The 19,810-nt window shown below is 34.4% G+C and overlaps 1 protein-coding gene across 1 annotated transcript; it reads right to left on the reverse strand.

Moving 5' to 3' along the window:
• Window positions 1-73: 73 nt before the first annotated feature.
• LOC103971567 (probable histone-arginine methyltransferase CARM1) lies at window positions 74-19,145 on the reverse strand. The gene is made up of 15 exons (XM_009385626.3): window positions 18,790-19,145; window positions 18,616-18,684; window positions 16,743-16,851; window positions 14,421-14,564; window positions 14,127-14,230; window positions 13,955-14,053; window positions 13,777-13,846; window positions 11,214-11,310; window positions 8,980-9,034; window positions 6,736-6,819; window positions 3,556-3,633; window positions 2,944-3,047; window positions 1,383-1,555; window positions 1,133-1,287; window positions 74-441 (listed from the first exon to the last, which is right to left on the reverse strand). Exons 1-15 carry the CDS (start codon window positions 18,985-18,987, stop codon window positions 328-330), a joined length of 1,653 nt encoding a protein of 550 aa, XP_009383901.2. The 5' UTR covers window positions 18,988-19,145; the 3' UTR covers window positions 74-327.
• Window positions 19,146-19,810: the final 665 nt, after the last annotated feature.

Below are 19,810 nucleotides of genomic sequence, written 5' to 3' on the forward strand. Positions count from 1 at the left end.
CTATAGCGAAAATTCGTCATTAATTGAGAATAATACACCAAACACCGCCACATTACAAAAAGGCAAACCATTTGGATGAAAAAGGAAACCATCCACTCATTAAAAGCTCCAGTTGTCTACACATCAATTTCCAGAACATTAGTTCAGAAAAGCTTGAATTTTCAAATTGTTCCAATCAGCATGAATTAATAAATTAATTATAATTTGCACAAGTAAGCTTCAGCAGAACGCAGCAGACTTCCTGCCCTGATTCAGTAGTCAGCTCGCTAGATAGACAACCTGTGATGTCAGGATTGATGCAGCGAATCTGGTAACAAGAATGTCATTTTATGAACCTGAGCAGGAACCATGTTTGTGTTGTTGCTCTGATGCCTCAGAAATCTGTGACGGTATTATTGCTAGACTGGGACCAGTCCCATCCTGAATTTGTGGGGAAAGTTCCTGTCCCAATAGAAAATTCACACAAAAATTTGTCAAGTAATACAGGAGGACATAATTTCAAGGAAGAAAAAGTGATCGCTTCACTATCAGTACAAATTCACAAAATGAGAGTCGGTACCAATCGGACCAAAGAAGAGAGGAGAAACAAAAATAACGTAAATGTGAAAGAGGAGGGAAAGTTGGATGTTGATATGTACCAATAGGAGATGGTGGCAACATGACAGTGAGGAGGCAGCAAACGCTATGTGACAACTGTTAAAAACTTAGAAAAAAGAGGCACTATTTGTGGGCTGCTTACCATCAGAGACCCCCAGTATAAGGAGCTAATGGTGAGTGTTGTTCATATAGTTCATATCTGAACGAACTGAGCGAATTGGATTGGATTGGCACTAAGATAAATAAATACCAATCCGTACAAGTGTTCTGGGTGGTATTTAAATCCATGATTCCTTTTGAATGGCTCAAAAGGCCTGGCGCAACACTATATGAATAAACTCTCAGTATATTATATTTTCTCTCAGTATATTGGATTGGCACTCAGATAAATAAATATCAATCCGTACAAGTGTTCTGGGTGGTATTTAAATCCATGATTCCTTTTGAATGGCTCAAAAGGCCTGGTGCAACACTATATGAATAAACTCAGTATATTACATTTTCTCACTATATGAATAAAATCTCAGTATATTACCTGTGATTGCATAAGCTCTGTGTTTGACTGCTGATCCTGCTGTAACACATAAGGTAGTGGTTGAGACAGCCGATAGTATGGTTCCTTAAGATCAAGTTTACAGGAAAAAGTCTGCAATATTCCACCTTGATCAGCACCAGCTCCCCATGTTTTAGCTTATGAAATATTGCAGAAACCATATCAGAATTTCTAATACATATTTACTAGGATAAGCACAACAAAGTTGCAAGAATCACATATATTGGCCAACCTGACAGAGTCAAGTAAATCGTATAGCTCTGAGCATTGTGAGACACCAGGTGAAACCGTCCAGTTATCTCTTGCCCGGCCATGACATATATTGGTTGGGCAAGGACACACCGTAGCTGGTACCAATGAGTTGTAGGAGCACCTGGAGCTGTGGTAAGCCATCTTTGAACAGAACTACAGGATGAAATAACATCAATTTCATGGATGATGTTCTGAAGATCATTAGCAACTACAACTAAAAAAAAAAACCTCAAGTGTTGGTTAGATGATGTGTTACCGGACTAGAACATATTATAGTTTTATGAAAAAAATTTGCATATATCACACTAATAATTTAATATTCTCATCAAATCTTACTGGAGGCAACAAAAACAACAATGTTGCGAGTTCTGTAAAAAAGTTATGAAGATTGAACCATGGTTTGCTAAACCGGCCAGTTCGCCATGGCTCAGCCAATATTTACTGATCCGACAACCGACTGGTACACAAACCAGGCCAAACCGGGCGGCCAGGTCCACTTCCATATATATAATGGCTTTTTTTTAAACAAGGGATCAGTGGGGATGTGACTCCTCATGAGTTGTGATGATTATAATCAAGAATTTTGTCAGGGGTCATTATAACTCCCTGTTTTATGATTGCTTGGCGAGCCAGGTACCGATATATTCTCGAGAATCCCGAGGCTTTAGTAGATAGACCATTTTGTAGATAACACCCATGTGATTTACTATTCCAAGGGGTTGAATATAATGGACCATATCTAATAAGGTATATCAGCAATATAACTGCAATCTCAGATTGCAGGTGTAGATTGTAAATCACTCAAGTGTCTGATTATACATAGTTCCTTGAATTTAAATTAAATTAGTTCTTGCAAGTGATCAATGCTCTCTCCTCTCTTTCTTGAAAGTGCACCCATATCAGCATGAGGGGAGGAGAGAGTTGTCTTTTTCTTTGTTCATAGCTTGGTTTAGAAATAATAAACAAACATAAATAAAAATTAGGCATGGTTGCCTACAATTAAACTTCTTCAAAACAATTATTAGCAGATCAAAATTTATATTCATCACCGTCAAATATTAGGTTCAACAACACAATTAAGAAAATGGATAAAGAGGCCCTTTTCAGTTGGCCAAAATTAGCTCTAATACCCAATCTCCTTCCCCTTTTGTTCTTCACTTTATAATTATACATGTGATTTATTTCTTGATCACTGTTGCTCAAAATTCTTTTCATGTCAAGAATGATCGATGATCTGATAATTGCAGGCTAAGCAAACATTTACATTTTGTTCATGCTATTCTAGGATTTTATACAGTTGACTTAGCCCAGTTGAAAAGCATCATCAGATATTCGCAAAGGTGAAAAAACAGTACTTAACAATGCAGTAAAATATTATCATATGGCCTGAAATGAAGATAAACAATATGTTCACGAAAAAAATGTGTACCAAATATTATCTATCAGTGAAGTCTTCATACATTGTACTCATTGTTTACAAATAAAAAAGAGAGCAGCCAATGTAAGTCTCTGAAGAAGAGATAGCATAAGTGTATAATTACCTCCCATTGAACAAAACATCAAACCAGCAAGCGAGGCCATGAACCCGTGTACCAACAGACGAAACAAAATTTAGAGGAATATCAATCTCATAGAGATCCTCTTCCTGGATGATTAAGAGTCATGGATAAAAAAACTAATTAGTTTTTGGGATTTCAAGAAGCCAATATAAGTTAACCATTAAAATAATATGATTTAACCAAAAAAACAATACACCATTTGGAATATGACATTAACAGTGCCTAAAAACTAATTAGTTTTTGGGATTTCAAGAAGCCCATAAAAGTTAACCATCAAAATAACACAATTTAACCAAAAAAAAAGAAACACCATTTAGCATATGACATTAACAGTGCCCAACAACTAGCTAGTTTTTGGGATTTCAAGAAGCCAATATAAGTTAACCATTAAAATGAATTGATTTAACCGAAAAAATGAAACACCATTTGGCATATGACATTAAGAAACGGAAATTAACATGATATTTCAGGTAAATAAATTTTCTGATCTTAAAAAACTTCAATTTCGCATTATCAAATATAAGGACTGCTAAATATGTTAAGAAATATAATGCCAAGAACCAAGAAAATATATATGCATCCAAAATTTTTTACCTTCATGCAAGTAAAATCTAGTGTGTGCACAATAGGCTGAGAGATCAGTAGCCTCGGATCAAATGCATCAACCACAGGCTGTTTAATGCAACAGAAATTCAATTAGAGGTATATTTCCATTAATTTTATATATTCAACAAGCATCAACTATATAGTTTATAACATAATTAACATAGCATCAGCAGTAGTACAATGCCCTCAACAAAAGATGGTAAAACACATTGTAACTGGAATCGATTAAAGTGACAATATGGACAAAAGAATAATTGAATCTGCTTATTGTTCTCTTTTTAGGATTAACGCAACTGTCGAGAATTTTTAATGGTTAAAAGATAAGTAAATTTGATATCCCACCTAAGAAAAAGCAAGCCCTACCTAACAGAGCATCAGAAATACTACAGCATGCCCTCAACAGAAGATGGTAAAACACATCATAACTGGAATAGGGCAACATAGCTAAAAATTGATAATGACAATTTGCAAATTATACTCTCTTCAGGATTGGCACTAGTGTTAAGAAAATTGCTAATGGCTCTAAAAGATACAGTAAACTGGGCATCCCACCTAAGGATAAGCAAGTCCTAGTAACTCCAACATGTGACAATTGAACAAGGAAATCTTGTAAGCCAAATCATTTTTTGGGTGGCTTCATGACAACAAGACCAACTGGCAAGATGCACTAACAATACAAAAGAGTGCCAAAGCAGAAGAGTTGTAATTAATTTAATTACTCCAAATGCTCACCAAATCTAAGGAAAATATCCAAAGATTGTTTCCACCTCTTCTAAACCTCAACTACATAAGTATTAAAAAAAACATTTTAACCTACTATTCTTCATAATATGATTTTAACTAAAAATATGTTTTTTTACAAGAGGGTAAAAGATCCATGTAACCAACCACAAACAGTTGGGATATTACAACTTTGTTATTGTAATAATTGCAACAGCTCATAAGTAATATTTCAAGATCTATGCACCTCGGAAGAACATTTAACTTAATGTTAAGAAACAACTGGAGACTTCTTAATCCACTCCTAATCAAGTTAGAAAAGGATATTTTGTATTTATTAATTCTTTTCAGAGGTATTTAAGTAATTGATTTTGAATTCACCAATGCCCAAAATTCCTAGTATAACTATGGTATTTTAACGCAAATTGCTTAGCTATTAGAATTCAGATTCAGATGATAATTAAGTTCTTGTTTAACCAAATACGACCAAAAACTTAGAATTTTTTTCTGTAAGACCTCTTAGAAGTATATCCATGAGAGTAATCATCAACATGCTTGAGAATTTGTTATTTTTCTTCATGAAATAAAATATGATTAGTTTAGAGTAAATAATCACATCTTCTCTATGTTTTATCTTCAGGACATCTTTTTTCCCTCAAATTGGAAAAACCCCTGATAGGAGGATTATCTCCTATCAATTTGGTACCAAAACCAGTCAGGTCTCAATTATCTTCATGCTCTGAAGTCTAACCTTCCTAACGACAATGACCATCTCACATGATCATCTTCAGAAACTCTCATGGATATCTACTACGCATTACCATTTTCCTCCTGGTTCTATGACAGTTTACAATATCAACTACACAATTTCTTACATGCTCCAATACCAACCAACACCCCTTAACACTTCTAAACTGTTACCTAACCCAACCACAACCATCACACCATGTTCATATGGGCATATTTACAAAGTGGCATATTTCCAATGCACTTGCTCTCAATTGACAACCCAACAATTTCTACTCCATCTCTATTGCCACCTGCTATACATATTATGGATTACCTTATAATTCGTACAGGTTCCTATACGATATCTACTACGCATTACCATTTTCCTCCTGGTTCTATGACAGTTTACAATATCAACTACACAATTTCTTACATGCTCCAATACCAACCAACACCCCTTAACACTTCTAAACTGTTACCTAACCCAACCACAACCATCACACCATGTTCATATGGGCATATTTACAAAGTGGCATATTTCCAATGCACTTGCTCTCAATTGACAACCCAACAATTTCTACTCCATCTCTATTGCCACCTGCATACATATTATGCAGGTCTGATCAGTATAGGAATGTTTGAGTACCCTCCTGCAGCAACAAAGATATCAACTAATCTTTTGGATACATTCTTGTAGTAATGTCTTCAAGAAACTTACTTTAGTACTCCTTTGCAGTAACAGTGTCCCATATTATCTTTTCAAGCACCCATCTATAAGGCATTCCCAATATATCCTTCTTGGCAACAGCCCATTGCAACAACTACTCTGGTTCTCAGTATGTAACTCCTTTGCCTATGCCAGCATTGATTTTATTGTAGTCCTTGTCCACCATGCCTTTGATCTTGATTGGAGTGTGGCAACATAGGACAATCAATAAGAGCAGTAGTAGGGTTCAGGAAGATTGAAAAAAGAAAGTGGGAGAAGAGAGAAACACAGAAGAGGATTTCAATCAAAGCACACTTGATTTGATAAAAATAATTTTAGCAATGTAGGATACAAGTAGAGCATGTTCAAACAAATACTAGAACTTAAAGGGATAGATACTAAATGCAGCCCTTCGAGATTGATTCCCTTAAGTTATTGAGGTTGCTCCACTTCTAGAGTACAGTAGAACCTGTTGCTGCTCTATTAAAAAAAGACCAGTCAGCAGGTCATGGTCTCGGTGGATTGGTGTAAGGCAATGTATAGCATAACAAGGATACTGATAGATTTCTAGGGCTTTACTGCTTATGCAATGATTAAAGAGGATAAATAAGATAATGGGTAGTGGAAAGTTAATAAATAAAAATCTTGGGCTCATGCTGAGTCTTTAAGCTCACCCCAGGAGAATGAATGTGACCTCACACCAATCATGCATATTTAGAAAAGAAATTGCATTCAATCTTCAATAGGAAAAAGAAATTGCATTCATTCTTTAATGTTCCTATTTATGTTCCTTTCTGTCATTCTATAAGCCCCCATGTATAAGAAGAAAGAATTAAAATGTAAGATAAATACAATCAAGAAAAATTAGAATACATGTAGACCTTGAGTCAGCTCTGAGAACTCGATTATTTTTATGTAATAAATGTAGACCAGTACACACATCAATAAAAGAACAAAGCCTGGATATGCATATAAGCAGAAAATAAGTTACACAAAGAAGTAGCAAACTAAACCTGAGAGAAATATCCCTGGAAAGCAGATCCATATAAAGAAGTAAGATCAACCCCATAATAGTTGTGCTGCTGCCAAAATAGGGCCTACATAATCACAATTAGAGAATGTTATGTACATATCAGGGCTGAGCATAATGGCACTTTTTAATGAAAAATATCACTAATGACAAAGCCAAACAAAACAGACCAAATACTCAAAATAAACAACGAAAAAATTGTAACCGAAAATGCACGACACAAGAGTAATTCCAATGCATGAAAAAGCAACCAAACTAAATGAAAGCTCATCGAGTTATAGAAATTAAACAACTACATTATCTAATGTATTAGAGGCTTTAATGCCTCTTTCTTTAATCAATGAAGAAGGCGGCTTTATGACACAAGTACCAGAATACCAAAATCACCTCAAGGGCAGACCAGCATTGGAATGTGGTGGTTGGAAACTTTACAAGTCAGCTAATATGAGGCTTTAATGCCTCTATCTTTAATCACTGAAGAAGCAGACTTAATGAAACAAGTACCAGAATACCCAAATCACCTCAAGGGCAGACCAGCATTGAAACGGGGTGGTTGGAAACTTTACAAGTTAACTAATGTTTTAGAGGCTTTAATGCCTCTTCTTTAACCACTGAAGAAGCAGGCTGTATGAAACAAGTACCAGAATACCCAAATCACCTCAAGGGCAAACCAGCATTGGATTGGGTTCTCGAAACTATACAAGTTAACTATAAAACCTTGAACAGCATCTTGTCTATAAACATGTATCTGGATCTCTTCAACATTATTGCTGCAGCGTCAAAGATCAAAAAAAGCTCAAATAGAAAGCAGACTAGACTCCATCAAACTCGGATCAGTCAGGAATAGCACAAATTGATCTTCAAAGAAATTATACCAGATAAAATTGATGATCCTGAAGCATAAGTGGCAAAGAGATATTAAATATTTCAAAGGGATAAAAAGGAAACTCAATTTATGATCTGGGTCACTTTTGATAAGACTGATATGTACTGAAATATAATTAATTTATCCAAACAAGCCTTGAAAGACAGGTTATCCTAATATATAATCTTCGATACACAGGTCACAAGTTAGCCTGTAGTAACAAAGTGTATGACACATCAATCAGTGTGATTATCACCAGGTAGTATATTGCAAATGAATCCTGACTTGCAAGATGATTTGATAAAAATCTTTGTGTCAAATGTCTAAAACTCATATAGCAAAAACACTGCCTTGTAACATTTCCCCAAATTAATATTCTCTTAAGAGGGTCATGATCACCAGAATTCAAAAGAGCTGGCATAATGTTTCAAGGCCTGCATAGACAAGCAACTTCCCTGAAAGGCTGAAACTATTGCACCAGTATATTAAAGGATAAAAGCTTAAGCACAAGCTTTCTCCATGTTGAACTTGAGTCAAAAAATAATAATAATTTCATATCCAATTTAACCAATATGATGTCCAGATCCATTAGCATAGCTTAAGTGTGCCTGAACAATGTAGCTTCCTACCAGGGCACGTTTTAAACCATTAATTGACACTCTTAAACGATTCCTTTCAATGAGGTTCTCATGCAAGCTATGTACTAGAATGATACTAAAAACTAGCATTTGATGACCGGAGAGCAACATTGGAAGACCCCTATCTCTACAGACAAGGATCTCATTATCTATTCTGGAACTTAAATGTCACCATGTTGAGACTGTTCACAGTAAGGACTCAATTTTAAAGAAGTTGATACTAGTGCATTACACTAACCAAAAGTGCACGTATTTACAGAACCCACAGTTATGTTACATGGGCTGCCTTCCTTGTTTTATGCTACTTAATTTTCCACCATTAATTAAACAAAGATTTTCTACTAGCAACTTGAACTTTAATATTGTAAATAGATTTACAAAGCACCAAACAGATAATTGCAGGAAAAGCCTATTTCTTAACAAAGTTATGCACAACAGGAAAAAAAAATTTACAAGCTATGAAGACCATATCCATGTCAGATCTGATTAGCCATGCAAAATAAGATGTTCACAAATTTTTGAAAGAATTCAAATTCAGCTGCAAGTAAATTACAGTATACTAGATATATCACTCAGCCACTGTGATTAAGTTATAAACAGAATGGAACTGGTTCTGAATCAGCATATCTTCAAAAGCATAAAAAAATAACTTCAGACACACCTATGCAAGCATAGAATATCCGCATGATTGGAACAGAAAAAAATACATTTAACCAACAAGTACCTTATTTGCAATTTCAACATAAAGATATTCATCGCTAAATGGTGCCAAGTGTATCCTGCAAAGTCAGGAATCGAAAAGGTCAGCAGTCAGATGATAATGTTAACAAAATTATGGGACAAACAAATAAAAGAAATCAAATATCCATTTTTTTGTAAAAACGTAGTTTTATGGACTTTTAGAGAGAGACAATGTGATACAGACTCTTTCAACAGAAGAAAATTCCAGAAATCATGTTCCAAGTTTGCTAAAGATGGTCAGCTACGTGCGATATCATGAGTTTGAGCACTAAACTAAGTTTCTACTTTCTACACAGTTTCAACCTGTATTATAAATGGCTAACAAGCTAAGAAGAACCAACAACTCATACTACTTTCCGTTGCAAATTATAGAATTAAACTGAAGTGACACATTGGCATAATAATAAAGATCTAAACTATTTCACGTCTACTTTGCTCCTTCAGAATATGAGCTAAATCTATAAATAATACTCGATTGCATCTTACCAATGTATATGACCAATCATCAATAATTTCCCCCAAGTCTCCATATTATTTTATTTGGTGTTTACTGTTGTCTGATTGTCATTTGGAAGCTTCTTGACATCTGGATCATGTACAGACCTCCATCTTTAACAGCGATGTGGTTTTTAGTCTTGAATCAGATTGAAATATCATAGGGAACAATAAATACTTTTTAGGAGTTGCTCCTTCTTTTGAATATAAAAAAATGCTTTGGTGTTATCGGGTGTAACACCTTGAGGTGTTTTGCTTTCTCAATATTGTAATATTTTTTAGGAACAAAATTTGCATCATCATCCATTATTTAAGATATTTCACAGGACTGTTTTGGACATCTGTAAGTTGATTTATGTTTATTTTTTTTAGAAGTACAGTGTTCTACTTTAAGGTACTGAGTTTTATTTTTTATTTTTTTATTTTGCAAAAGGATAAGTGGTGAAAGCAGGTTTTGATCTCAACACCTTGTGATGATTGACTACATCTTTACCCGTTAACACCTTCAGACCCATGTATTATCCCATGTATGATAATTCAGGCATAAAGACATGTTTTTGCAAGAAAAGCATAAATCATTTCGAGTCAATCGAAAGTCTGACATGATCAATTCTAGATGTTGATGTGGCTGCCGGGATGGCGTGATCAAATCTGAGTAATCTTTCACATGCATGTTTCTTTTTCCACTTGAATTTTGTTTGTGATCTTGCTTCATGTAATGGATAATCTCCTCCCCTCTTCAAGCTGAGTTTTGTTTGTGATCTTGTTGAATCTAATGTATAATCTACTCTTTATCTCTAAATTTATTACATTCCACATAATCTGTGTCTTCACAATGCATGTTTGTGTATAATACTTTAAAGATTATTTAATTAGAAATTTATTTCATTTAATAAAATAAAATATAAAAAATATTGCTATGTTCATCGTAATTAGTTGAAAATTGATAACAAAAGTTTAATTGTATTAGTTAACAACTCATGCTTAATGACTGATTTTTTTATATTATTAGTAATAATAATTTTTATTTCGCTTCTACTTTAGTATTTAGTAGCTATGGTTGCTTTTCCATTTTTTGTGTTTTTATTATCGTAAATATTTTTAAAATATTATTTAATCAAACATACAGTCTGACCAGTTGACCCACTGGTTAAACCAGTGACCCAGTGACTGGAGGGTCGGTTGGTACAGAATTGATAACTATGCTCTAAATTGTAAATAAGGGATTCTCTTCTGTATAGTGTTTGTTATGAGTTAGTCAGATGATTTAATGAGTAAGTTTTTTGGAGTCTTTGACCTAGATATCTCATCTCCACCTAAATATTCTTTCTTTTTCACTTCTCTCTGATACCCACGATGACTTGCATCAAATCATATCTGATAATACTGACTACAGTTATTTTGCACATAGACTTTCACCCCACAGCGTCCAATAGCAACCAAAGGAAAAAAAAGAAAGACCCCATGATTTGATCCACCCAATCTGAAAAAACAAGAACTTTTAAAATCTACGGCAGATCTCAATTAATCTAGATGCACCAGACCTTGATGTACGTAAATTTTCTTCTCAAACTATTACAACCAGTCGGGAAAGAGGTCAGCACTAGAAAAAGCAGCACTAGATAAGGTATGAAAATATGGTCAGCAACCTGTATGTATCAAGCATTGCTAAAAATTTAAGTTCCTTGCATAAGCATAGGAATGATAAACAGTTTCAAGTACCTTCCTAAGGATGGAAACATCTTCCCATCAGGGATAAGGAATCGATCCCTTGCAATTACATATGTCTCTAACATCCTTTCATTTACTAATAGGGTGCCTGAAATTTTTTAAAGAAGATCAATGATAACATAAACCAAGAAAGGTCATTGTTTGTAAGCAACTTGTATTATTAACATCAGAGAAGATAAGCTTCTGATGGCTTGTTCCATGTAATGGTTCAATGAGTTGGAAGCTAATTCCTTTTGCAGAAAAGTCAAAACATCCCACAGAAACTGACCAATATGCATGTTTAATCAACCCAATTATACAAATCAATTGAATTTTTTTCATAATTAAATTCATATGAATAAAAGCAAAGCCTAAACCCAATGCACAAACACAACAGCAATATAATACAAAAAAACTACCCGAGTCATCAATTAAAAATAAGAAAACAAAAATGTTTAATCATAATTCTGCACAAAGCAATTGTTCTATGAAGCAAAGCACACCCACAGAGTATGAAAAATAGTTGTGCCCAAGTACATGCTGCATCAAGGCATAACATCACATTCAAAAATTCTTAAACTCTTATATATTTTTTTCTTAGATTTTTTTCTTTTTGAAACAGACCATATAATCTACTTATATCTCCACTTTTAAATAGTTCTACTTAAACTAATATATTTTAAGTAAATTTTAAATATTTTAATCCCAATAATTATTTCATGCAGATCTCATGATGGTTAAATTGTTTTAGTAATAAAAATATTGCATGATTGATTGTAGAATTTCAGTCCCAGATGAGGGCATCCAGCACACACCATATCACATGAAATGATCAGAGCTGCATAGTTAATCTTCCAAATGCACCTTATACTAAAGCCAAACATTATGATTAAAGCTTTCATTCAAAATTTCATAACAAACAAATAAGGAATAAATCTCTCTTCCTGTATCCACAACATGTATTGAAATCCTAGCTAACAATAGCATACCATGATTTTTCCAGAATATTAAAATTTGTATAAAGAAGATTATGTTATCCTTCCAAATACATGAATGTCCAAATTCCTAAACACATTTCATTTTTATGTATTCCCATTTGTTTCAAATACAAAAGTATAATGCTCTCTCCTAATTTATTGAACATATGATGGCATTACCATCATTACTAGTCAGAATCCATTAAAGCTGTCTCATATTTGGCTGATTTCTTGGACATGGACATTTTCACCAATAGCTAAAATCAACTAGTGTCAACTGATTTAAAAGGGCTCAATAAATCGCTGCCACCATCTGCCTACCATCGACTGACTTAAGCTAATACTAGAGCTGAAATGACTGATACAGCTCATTTGTGCTCCTGCACCTCCCTTTCAATCCCCCTCCATCCTGCAAGCCTCATGCTCCACACTAAATCGAAAAGTTCATGTTTTAGCATACAACATTGCTTGAGATAATAGATGAATTCATTGTTAGATCATCCAACATTGCTTATGTAATAGCCAGCTTATTCCTACAAAAGGTTTGGGCTATAGCTTGAGACAATATACGGGCACCATCCACATCAAAAAAGTTTGTTTTGAGTACATTCAAGATTTTCACCCACAAAATTTTAAACGTACAAGTTGGGACAGATACAGCATCACGAAAACAAGAGGAGGAGAAGGCAGAGGAGGAACAAGAAAGGGTGCATGAGGAGGTGGTGGAAGAAGAGGAGAAGTGGAGGAGGAAAATGAGAAGGAGAATGACAAGAGGAAGGAGGGGCATAGGGAGGAAGAGGAGTAGGAAATGGAGGTAGAGGAGTAGGAAATGGAGGTGGAGGAGAAATGTGTTAGGATTCCTTAGGATCCCTTTATTTTTTAAGCTTTTGAATAATATTTATTGAGTCTGTTTAGTTCAGTTAGAGTCGGGTAAAGATTTATTTAATATTTATTTATTATTAAGAGTCCAAGTCCTTGTGGACTCTAGGTGGAACTCTATAAATAGTGATGTAATCGTTTCTTTTGACAGACAATGAAATATTATTAAGTCTTTTGACAAACCTTAGAAGGTCGATCCCCTCAAAGTGATCAAGGAGGCCGATCCCCTCGAAGTGATCATTCCCCCCTTTCTTCCATGATAAAACCCTAGGATCTTATCAAAGTGGTGTGGCAACAGTGAGGCTAGGTGGCAACAGTCAGAGACGAGGGGAGGGGAAAATGATAAAAGAGAAAGGGAGAAAGAGAAAGGGGGATCAGAGATGAAAAAAGAAAATAAATAAATAAATAATAGCTGTCAGCTGTAAAATATTTGAAAACATAGGATACAGGTGCCAGACAGTAGCCTTAACACCTGGTACCCCCCAGTTTTATCCATTAAAACCAAGCAGAAAAGCCCAGTTCGGGTGGATTATCGAGCAGTAACTCCTGATTCAGAACAGACAGGGGAAAATCTGCCGGTCCATGTCCCACTTTCAAATTGGACCGGTAGATACACATTGTTACGGATCAGTCCACTTGGTTTTTAGTACAGATAACACCAAGGAAGAGAAAAGCTAAAAGTCAATAACAACATTAGAAACAAAGAGAAAAGCACCCACCCATTGGCTCAGAAATAAGTATATCTGCTTTCTCAGGTAGATCCACTTCCTCAATTTTACCTTTGATAACCTGATCATCATGAACCAGATGATCATAAAATGAGTAGAGTTCTAACGTTAATTACTATAGAAAAGTCCGACATGTCAACTTCAGTGATTAACTCTAGTAAGATCAAACCGTGATGCGCTGTCCAAGTGATGGATTTCCAGCAATAAGCCTACGTGCATATTCTGCCATCTCAGATGCTTCTACAGCATAAACGTGTTTGGCACCTGCCTGAATATAATGAACAGGATAATTACTTTGTTCTCAAATGAATTAAAAAGTTTATCCATAAGTTTAAACATACCTGAGCAGCAAACAGTGAAAGAATGCCGCTACCAGCACCAACATCAAGCACAATACGACCAGAGAAATCTATACGGTTCTCAATCACTGCAGCATAATAGGTTCCTGAAATACCAAAGAAGTATAAAAATATAAATAAAAGATTTCATGGCAATATTCATAAATGAGAAAACTAAAAGTAGAGGTAAGATGACTTGATTAGTGTGTTAAAAGCAAGAGTTTGTTCCTTCTATAACCTAATAACATAATACAAGACCAACAGATGATGACTGATAGATATCCTTATTGTACAAACCTGTCCTCACATAGTCTTGTAGCATATTTTGCTGATGTAGCAACTGTCCATAATAATGGAAGTACATCTTGGCAGAAGTGGCATCTATTTTATTATCAAATTTGCTTTTAGGAGTTGTTAGTGATCCATTCTCTAAAGGTCCACCTGAAAGAAAAAAAAGGACCATGATTAAACAAGTTACTATCAATTTAATGAAACAACGACTTGCTTAGTCAAAATGAAGAAACACTATTTTGTCACAACTGACAAAAGTATTGTTATGTATATTATCCTAATTTTATTGTCAAAGTTAAGTACAACAGTTTTCAGGAATTCAAATTAGTGAACTACATACAACATTTGAGGTCGTATAAAGCCACATATGCGGCAACATAAGACTGCATACTGCATAAGACCATGTAAGACCGCATAACAGTTAATGATTCAAAATATGGTCGGATTTTCATATTTCTATTAGAAAATATTTGAAACTTTCAGCCTTTAACTTAATATTAGAGAGTTTTGTCAAGCTTGTGTATAATACATTAGATTGTGATTATAGGATTTAAACATTTATCTTGTATGAGTTATGTGGTAAAACAGTGAATCCAACAGAAATCTAGTAGTTCTTTTTTATAATTTGTATATCTACATGTAACTTGCCTTACCATGCTTGAATGAAAAGATATATTGTCAACTAACCATATAGTGTGATTACATTGCATGAGAAAGTTTATATTCACTATTTTAATACTTTTCTGAAATTAATTTTGTAAATTTCTTAAAATGGAACCTGTATATGTGTGTACGCATATACAGGTGTGGAACCTGTATATGCGTACACACATATATGTGTGGAACCTGTATAACTTAATATTAGAGAGTTTTGTCAAGCTTGTGTATAATACATTAGATTGTGATTATAGGATTTAAACATTTATCTTGTATGAGTTATGTGGTAAAACAGTGAATCCAACAGAAATCTAGTAGTTCTTTTTTATAATTTGTATATCTACATGTAACTTGCCTTACCATGCTTGAATGAAAAGATATATTGTCAACTAACCATATAGTGTGATTACATCGCATGAGAAAGTTTATATTCACTATTTTAATACTTTTCTGAAATTAATTTTGTAAATTTCTTAAAATGGAACCTGTATATGTGTGTACGCATGCACCAATGCAACTGCATGCTACAGATGCACCATATGCAGCAACATGACCACTGCATACCACTTCCACTTTTAGAAAGTTTGATCTAGACATTGACAAAATTCATTACATTTTCAAATGGACAGAAGATGAAATAACATAATCCCAGAAAGTAAAACCAAAATGCAAAGATGTGTCAAACACCTAGCTGCATCCATGACAGTACACCACAATGGAAAAACAATACCAAAATGTGTCACGGACATGTGTCAAACACCTTGGTTGCATGGCTCACGCTAAAATCAATGTCCAAGTATATGTTGAAAATTGTGATTTGCTATGAATTAGAGATGTCGACTTACAATTTCTTAGGTTACAAAGATGTTTGATAGCCCTATGAATTTATAAAAGGTAGACATCAGATGATCAAAGTGTCTTTCAAACAAAATGTCATAATACAACTTGGAACAAGAACATAGCATCACGAAGGAATCAAGGATCCGTATCATGGACCAATACTGGTTTTGCTAATGGTTTTGCTAACCTTTGGACCCTTATGATGTTAGTACTGGGTGGTATACCGATTTGTGCTGCATGGTATCATAAAATGCAATAACAAGGTGTTTACCAGTATCAATCTTTATGTTTTGACACTGGTACATGGTCAGATCGGCAAATAACAGCCACGTACGCAAACATGATGTGTAAGTGTACTGAGTGTCATATGATTAAAACAGCAATCCATCACTCCAAGAAATTGTCAATGTCAATATTCAGTAAAAGAAACCAAGCCAAGTAATGCCTAGTAATTCATCCAAATTATAACTTTGTAACGAATTAAAAAACAGTAACACATGAAAGGCCCCTAAGTCTAGAACCCTCAAATTGCATTTGCAACACAAAGTACGGTTTTTCAAAATCTTTTTCAATGACTTCAGACCAAAGAAAATTAATACCACATGTCAGAGCTTGCTGCATAACCTCTAAAGTCACAGGTCATCCACTTGGAAATCAAATTTCATTTAAGCACTAAAAAACACAAAAATGTTAGCTTCCAATATCCTCTTTTTGAGTTTACTTAACCTTAAAAAGATCAAACAAAAAAAAGGATATATGCATTTTCCACTAAGAGCAAAGATCTTAAAATAGTATCATAAAGACATTGTAGCAATTTCAAATAAATGATACCAGTTTTTGCAACAACCACTCCAAGCTTCCACTGTTCAAAGGCCAAATGAAAAGCTTTGGTTTCATCCTTTGTATTGAAACCTATCTTAAATACTCTCGAAAAATATTTCTGCATCAGAAATATTAGAAAAAGCAAATGCAGTTAATGGATTTGATTATGAGACAGGGAAGAGTTAGACTGTATCAATCTAAAAAGGCACACAGCTATAATTTTCACAACCCATTAACAGTTAAAAAGCATATACAACAAAAGAGTAACACAACCAAAGTGAAATAGACTAATATGTGCAATGCAGTTTAGCACAGATGCCAAATATTTTTGGAAAAACTATCAGTGTCTAGTTTACAATAAGCTTCTCAAAAGTTATTGTTCACACTAGTGTAAGTAAAGATTAAAAACAACAACGGACATGACTTGATATTTCCAATCCGAAAGTTTATGTTAAATTTGGATCATATGACCATAGAATTCAACAAAACCACCCGACATAGTTAAACCTCATGAACTAATTGAGTTTCAGATTTAGTCATGTTTGAATAAGCCAAGTTGCAATTTGTTAAGTATTTCACGTTTTATTTAATTCAATAGAGTACAAGTTAATTATGATTGGTTAGAGTTAGTTATTAACTAGTTATAACCTGTTACAACAAGTTATGTTTTACAAAAAATGAAACCCAGCCCAACCACCCAACTGTCTAAATTTAACTGACCTTCTTCCTACTTACCCTATTGTCTAATCTGCACATGAAGCGTTCAAGGTTACCTTATCGTCTAGAAACCATATTTTCAAAACTCCAGATCCCTATTTCAGTAACCCTTTGTGAGATTACGAGATTAGCTTTTATCCCATAACTCCTATAAATAGAGATGTCTGTAATTACCAAATTAGTTTAACAACTTATTATTTTCTCTCTTTTCACCTTTAAGAAGCTCTTATAGAGTCATTATCCAATCAAATTTACCCATAAAATCTTATCAATGTTTAAATTATGTACTCTTATAAGATTCTATTGTACTTTCTTGAGTAGAAAAGCATTTTAACAATTACATCTTATAGAAATTCTGAAATATTTTAACACTTCTTGGCAGTAGCTATTGTTGTAACACAATCATTTATGTACATTACCCATTCCTTATCAGACTAGCATATGCAGAACATCTGATAAAGTTTCTTAATTGAGATACCCAGGAATCCCAAAAGATTAAGCTTTTAGGAGAGGGTCCAACTTTAGAATTCCCTCTCATATGAAAGCCAGTCTAGGGTTGAAGTGTAAACGAAATCCATGTTTATGGTGCAGGCCCAAATGAAGAATCGGTATGTTTTTAATTAAACACTGAGAAAAATGAACATACACGGTCTTTGAACTCATGACCTACTTTGATACTATGATAAAGGTTTTAAGTGGATTTCTAGTCATTCCAAAAAGCTCAAAAATTTGAAGAATGGGCCCGAAATATTCATAAGTTTTAACAACATCTAAGACTATTCAATTTCACACCTTGATAAACAAGTCGACATGAATCATCAGCAGCTTTAACAAGTTCTACATATCTCCTCATATTCACTTTTTTGTTCAATCAAATTGTTTCCTCTTTTGTAACAGCAATTTCTGCCAAAAAGAAATTAAATTTACATAAAACTCTTTTACGGTCTTATAATCTATTCCATGATAAGGGTATTATCAAATTTGACAAGCAAACTGTGTAACGCGGAGAAGGAACTTGTTAAACGAAATAATAAATTCTACTGAACCAACTATGTGCAACCGAAAAATACATTATGACAAAACATCAACGAGAATGAGAATCAACCATCATTTAAAGGTAAAACTGTAAATATCAGTAAATCAAGTGGATGATTCAAGTAAAAACCTCTTCGGAGTCATCGTCTCCCGTCTCATTGGTCACGCACAGCAACTCCAGCAGACCTAACTTGAAGATCTGGACAACAGACGATCCGAAGACAAAGACAATGGTAACAAAACATCACCCACATTCTCCAGTACCCAGCACCATAAAACAAAGAAAGGCAGAAAGGCATCGAACCTGAATCTTCTGAAGATCGAGGTCAAAAACAGGGACGGGCGAGCACGGCTGGTGGAACCGAAGACGAGAGCAGCCGGAGCGGTCGTCGGAGAAGAAGGCGGAAGCGGCGGAGGAGGAGGGAGCAGAGGACGAGAGGTGGGAGAGAGTGATGGAGGGAAACACCTGCGGGCCTTGCTTCTGCCCTAAACGATCCTCCATTGCTTCGCCTCTCGCCCCCTCTTACCTCCCTTCCGCTTTCAAAGGCTAGGGTTAGAGCTCAGCGAGGGATCAGAGGTTAGGGTTTGGTTAGGAAGCCAGTGATCGGGGTTTTGGAGGGGGAAGAGCAGCGGCACCGTCTACGAAAGCGTGTACGCAAAACGAACTTTCAGCGTGAAGAGAGGCGTCATAATGGAAGGTTACATTATGACACCATAATTTTTTATATTGCTATATGAATTAAAGAAAGTTTGTTTTCTCAAATAAGTCTCAAAGCGGTTTTACATTTGTATTCCGATTATATTTTTTAATAAAATAATTTTTTATATATATTAACAGATGAATTCGAATTTTAGACGTATTACTCATATAATAGTATACTAACTGATCAGATACCTCAATAGAGATAGTATAATTAATATATTAATCTCCTAATGAAACATAATTTCATAAGATTAAAGCGATAAGTGTAATTTCAATCTTATATTTATTTTGATCATACCATGGTTATTTTATATGGATGAAATACGAGATAATTACATATTATCCTCGAACTATATTAGCATCGTAATCCTTATTTTTAAAAGTATTTAAATTGAGATCCTTATAGTTAAATTATGAAAATAAAATAAATAATCTTATTTATCTAACGTTGCCAATTACATTAACGAAAAACATAACATAACATCAAGTGCTAAATTAGTATGAAAGTAATAAGTAAAAAAATAATTTGAATGTTCTTTCTATTTCTAATGGTGAACAACTCGATGAGTGTGTCGTCAATCATGGAAAGGAATTGAATGGGGTTAGAGATCACCCGACCAAA

The sequence above is a fragment of the Musa acuminata genome, chromosome BXJ3-11, assembly GCF_036884655.1.
Source record: "Musa acuminata AAA Group cultivar baxijiao chromosome BXJ3-11, Cavendish_Baxijiao_AAA, whole genome shotgun sequence".
NCBI classification, from domain to species: domain Eukaryota; kingdom Viridiplantae; phylum Streptophyta; class Magnoliopsida; order Zingiberales; family Musaceae; genus Musa; species Musa acuminata.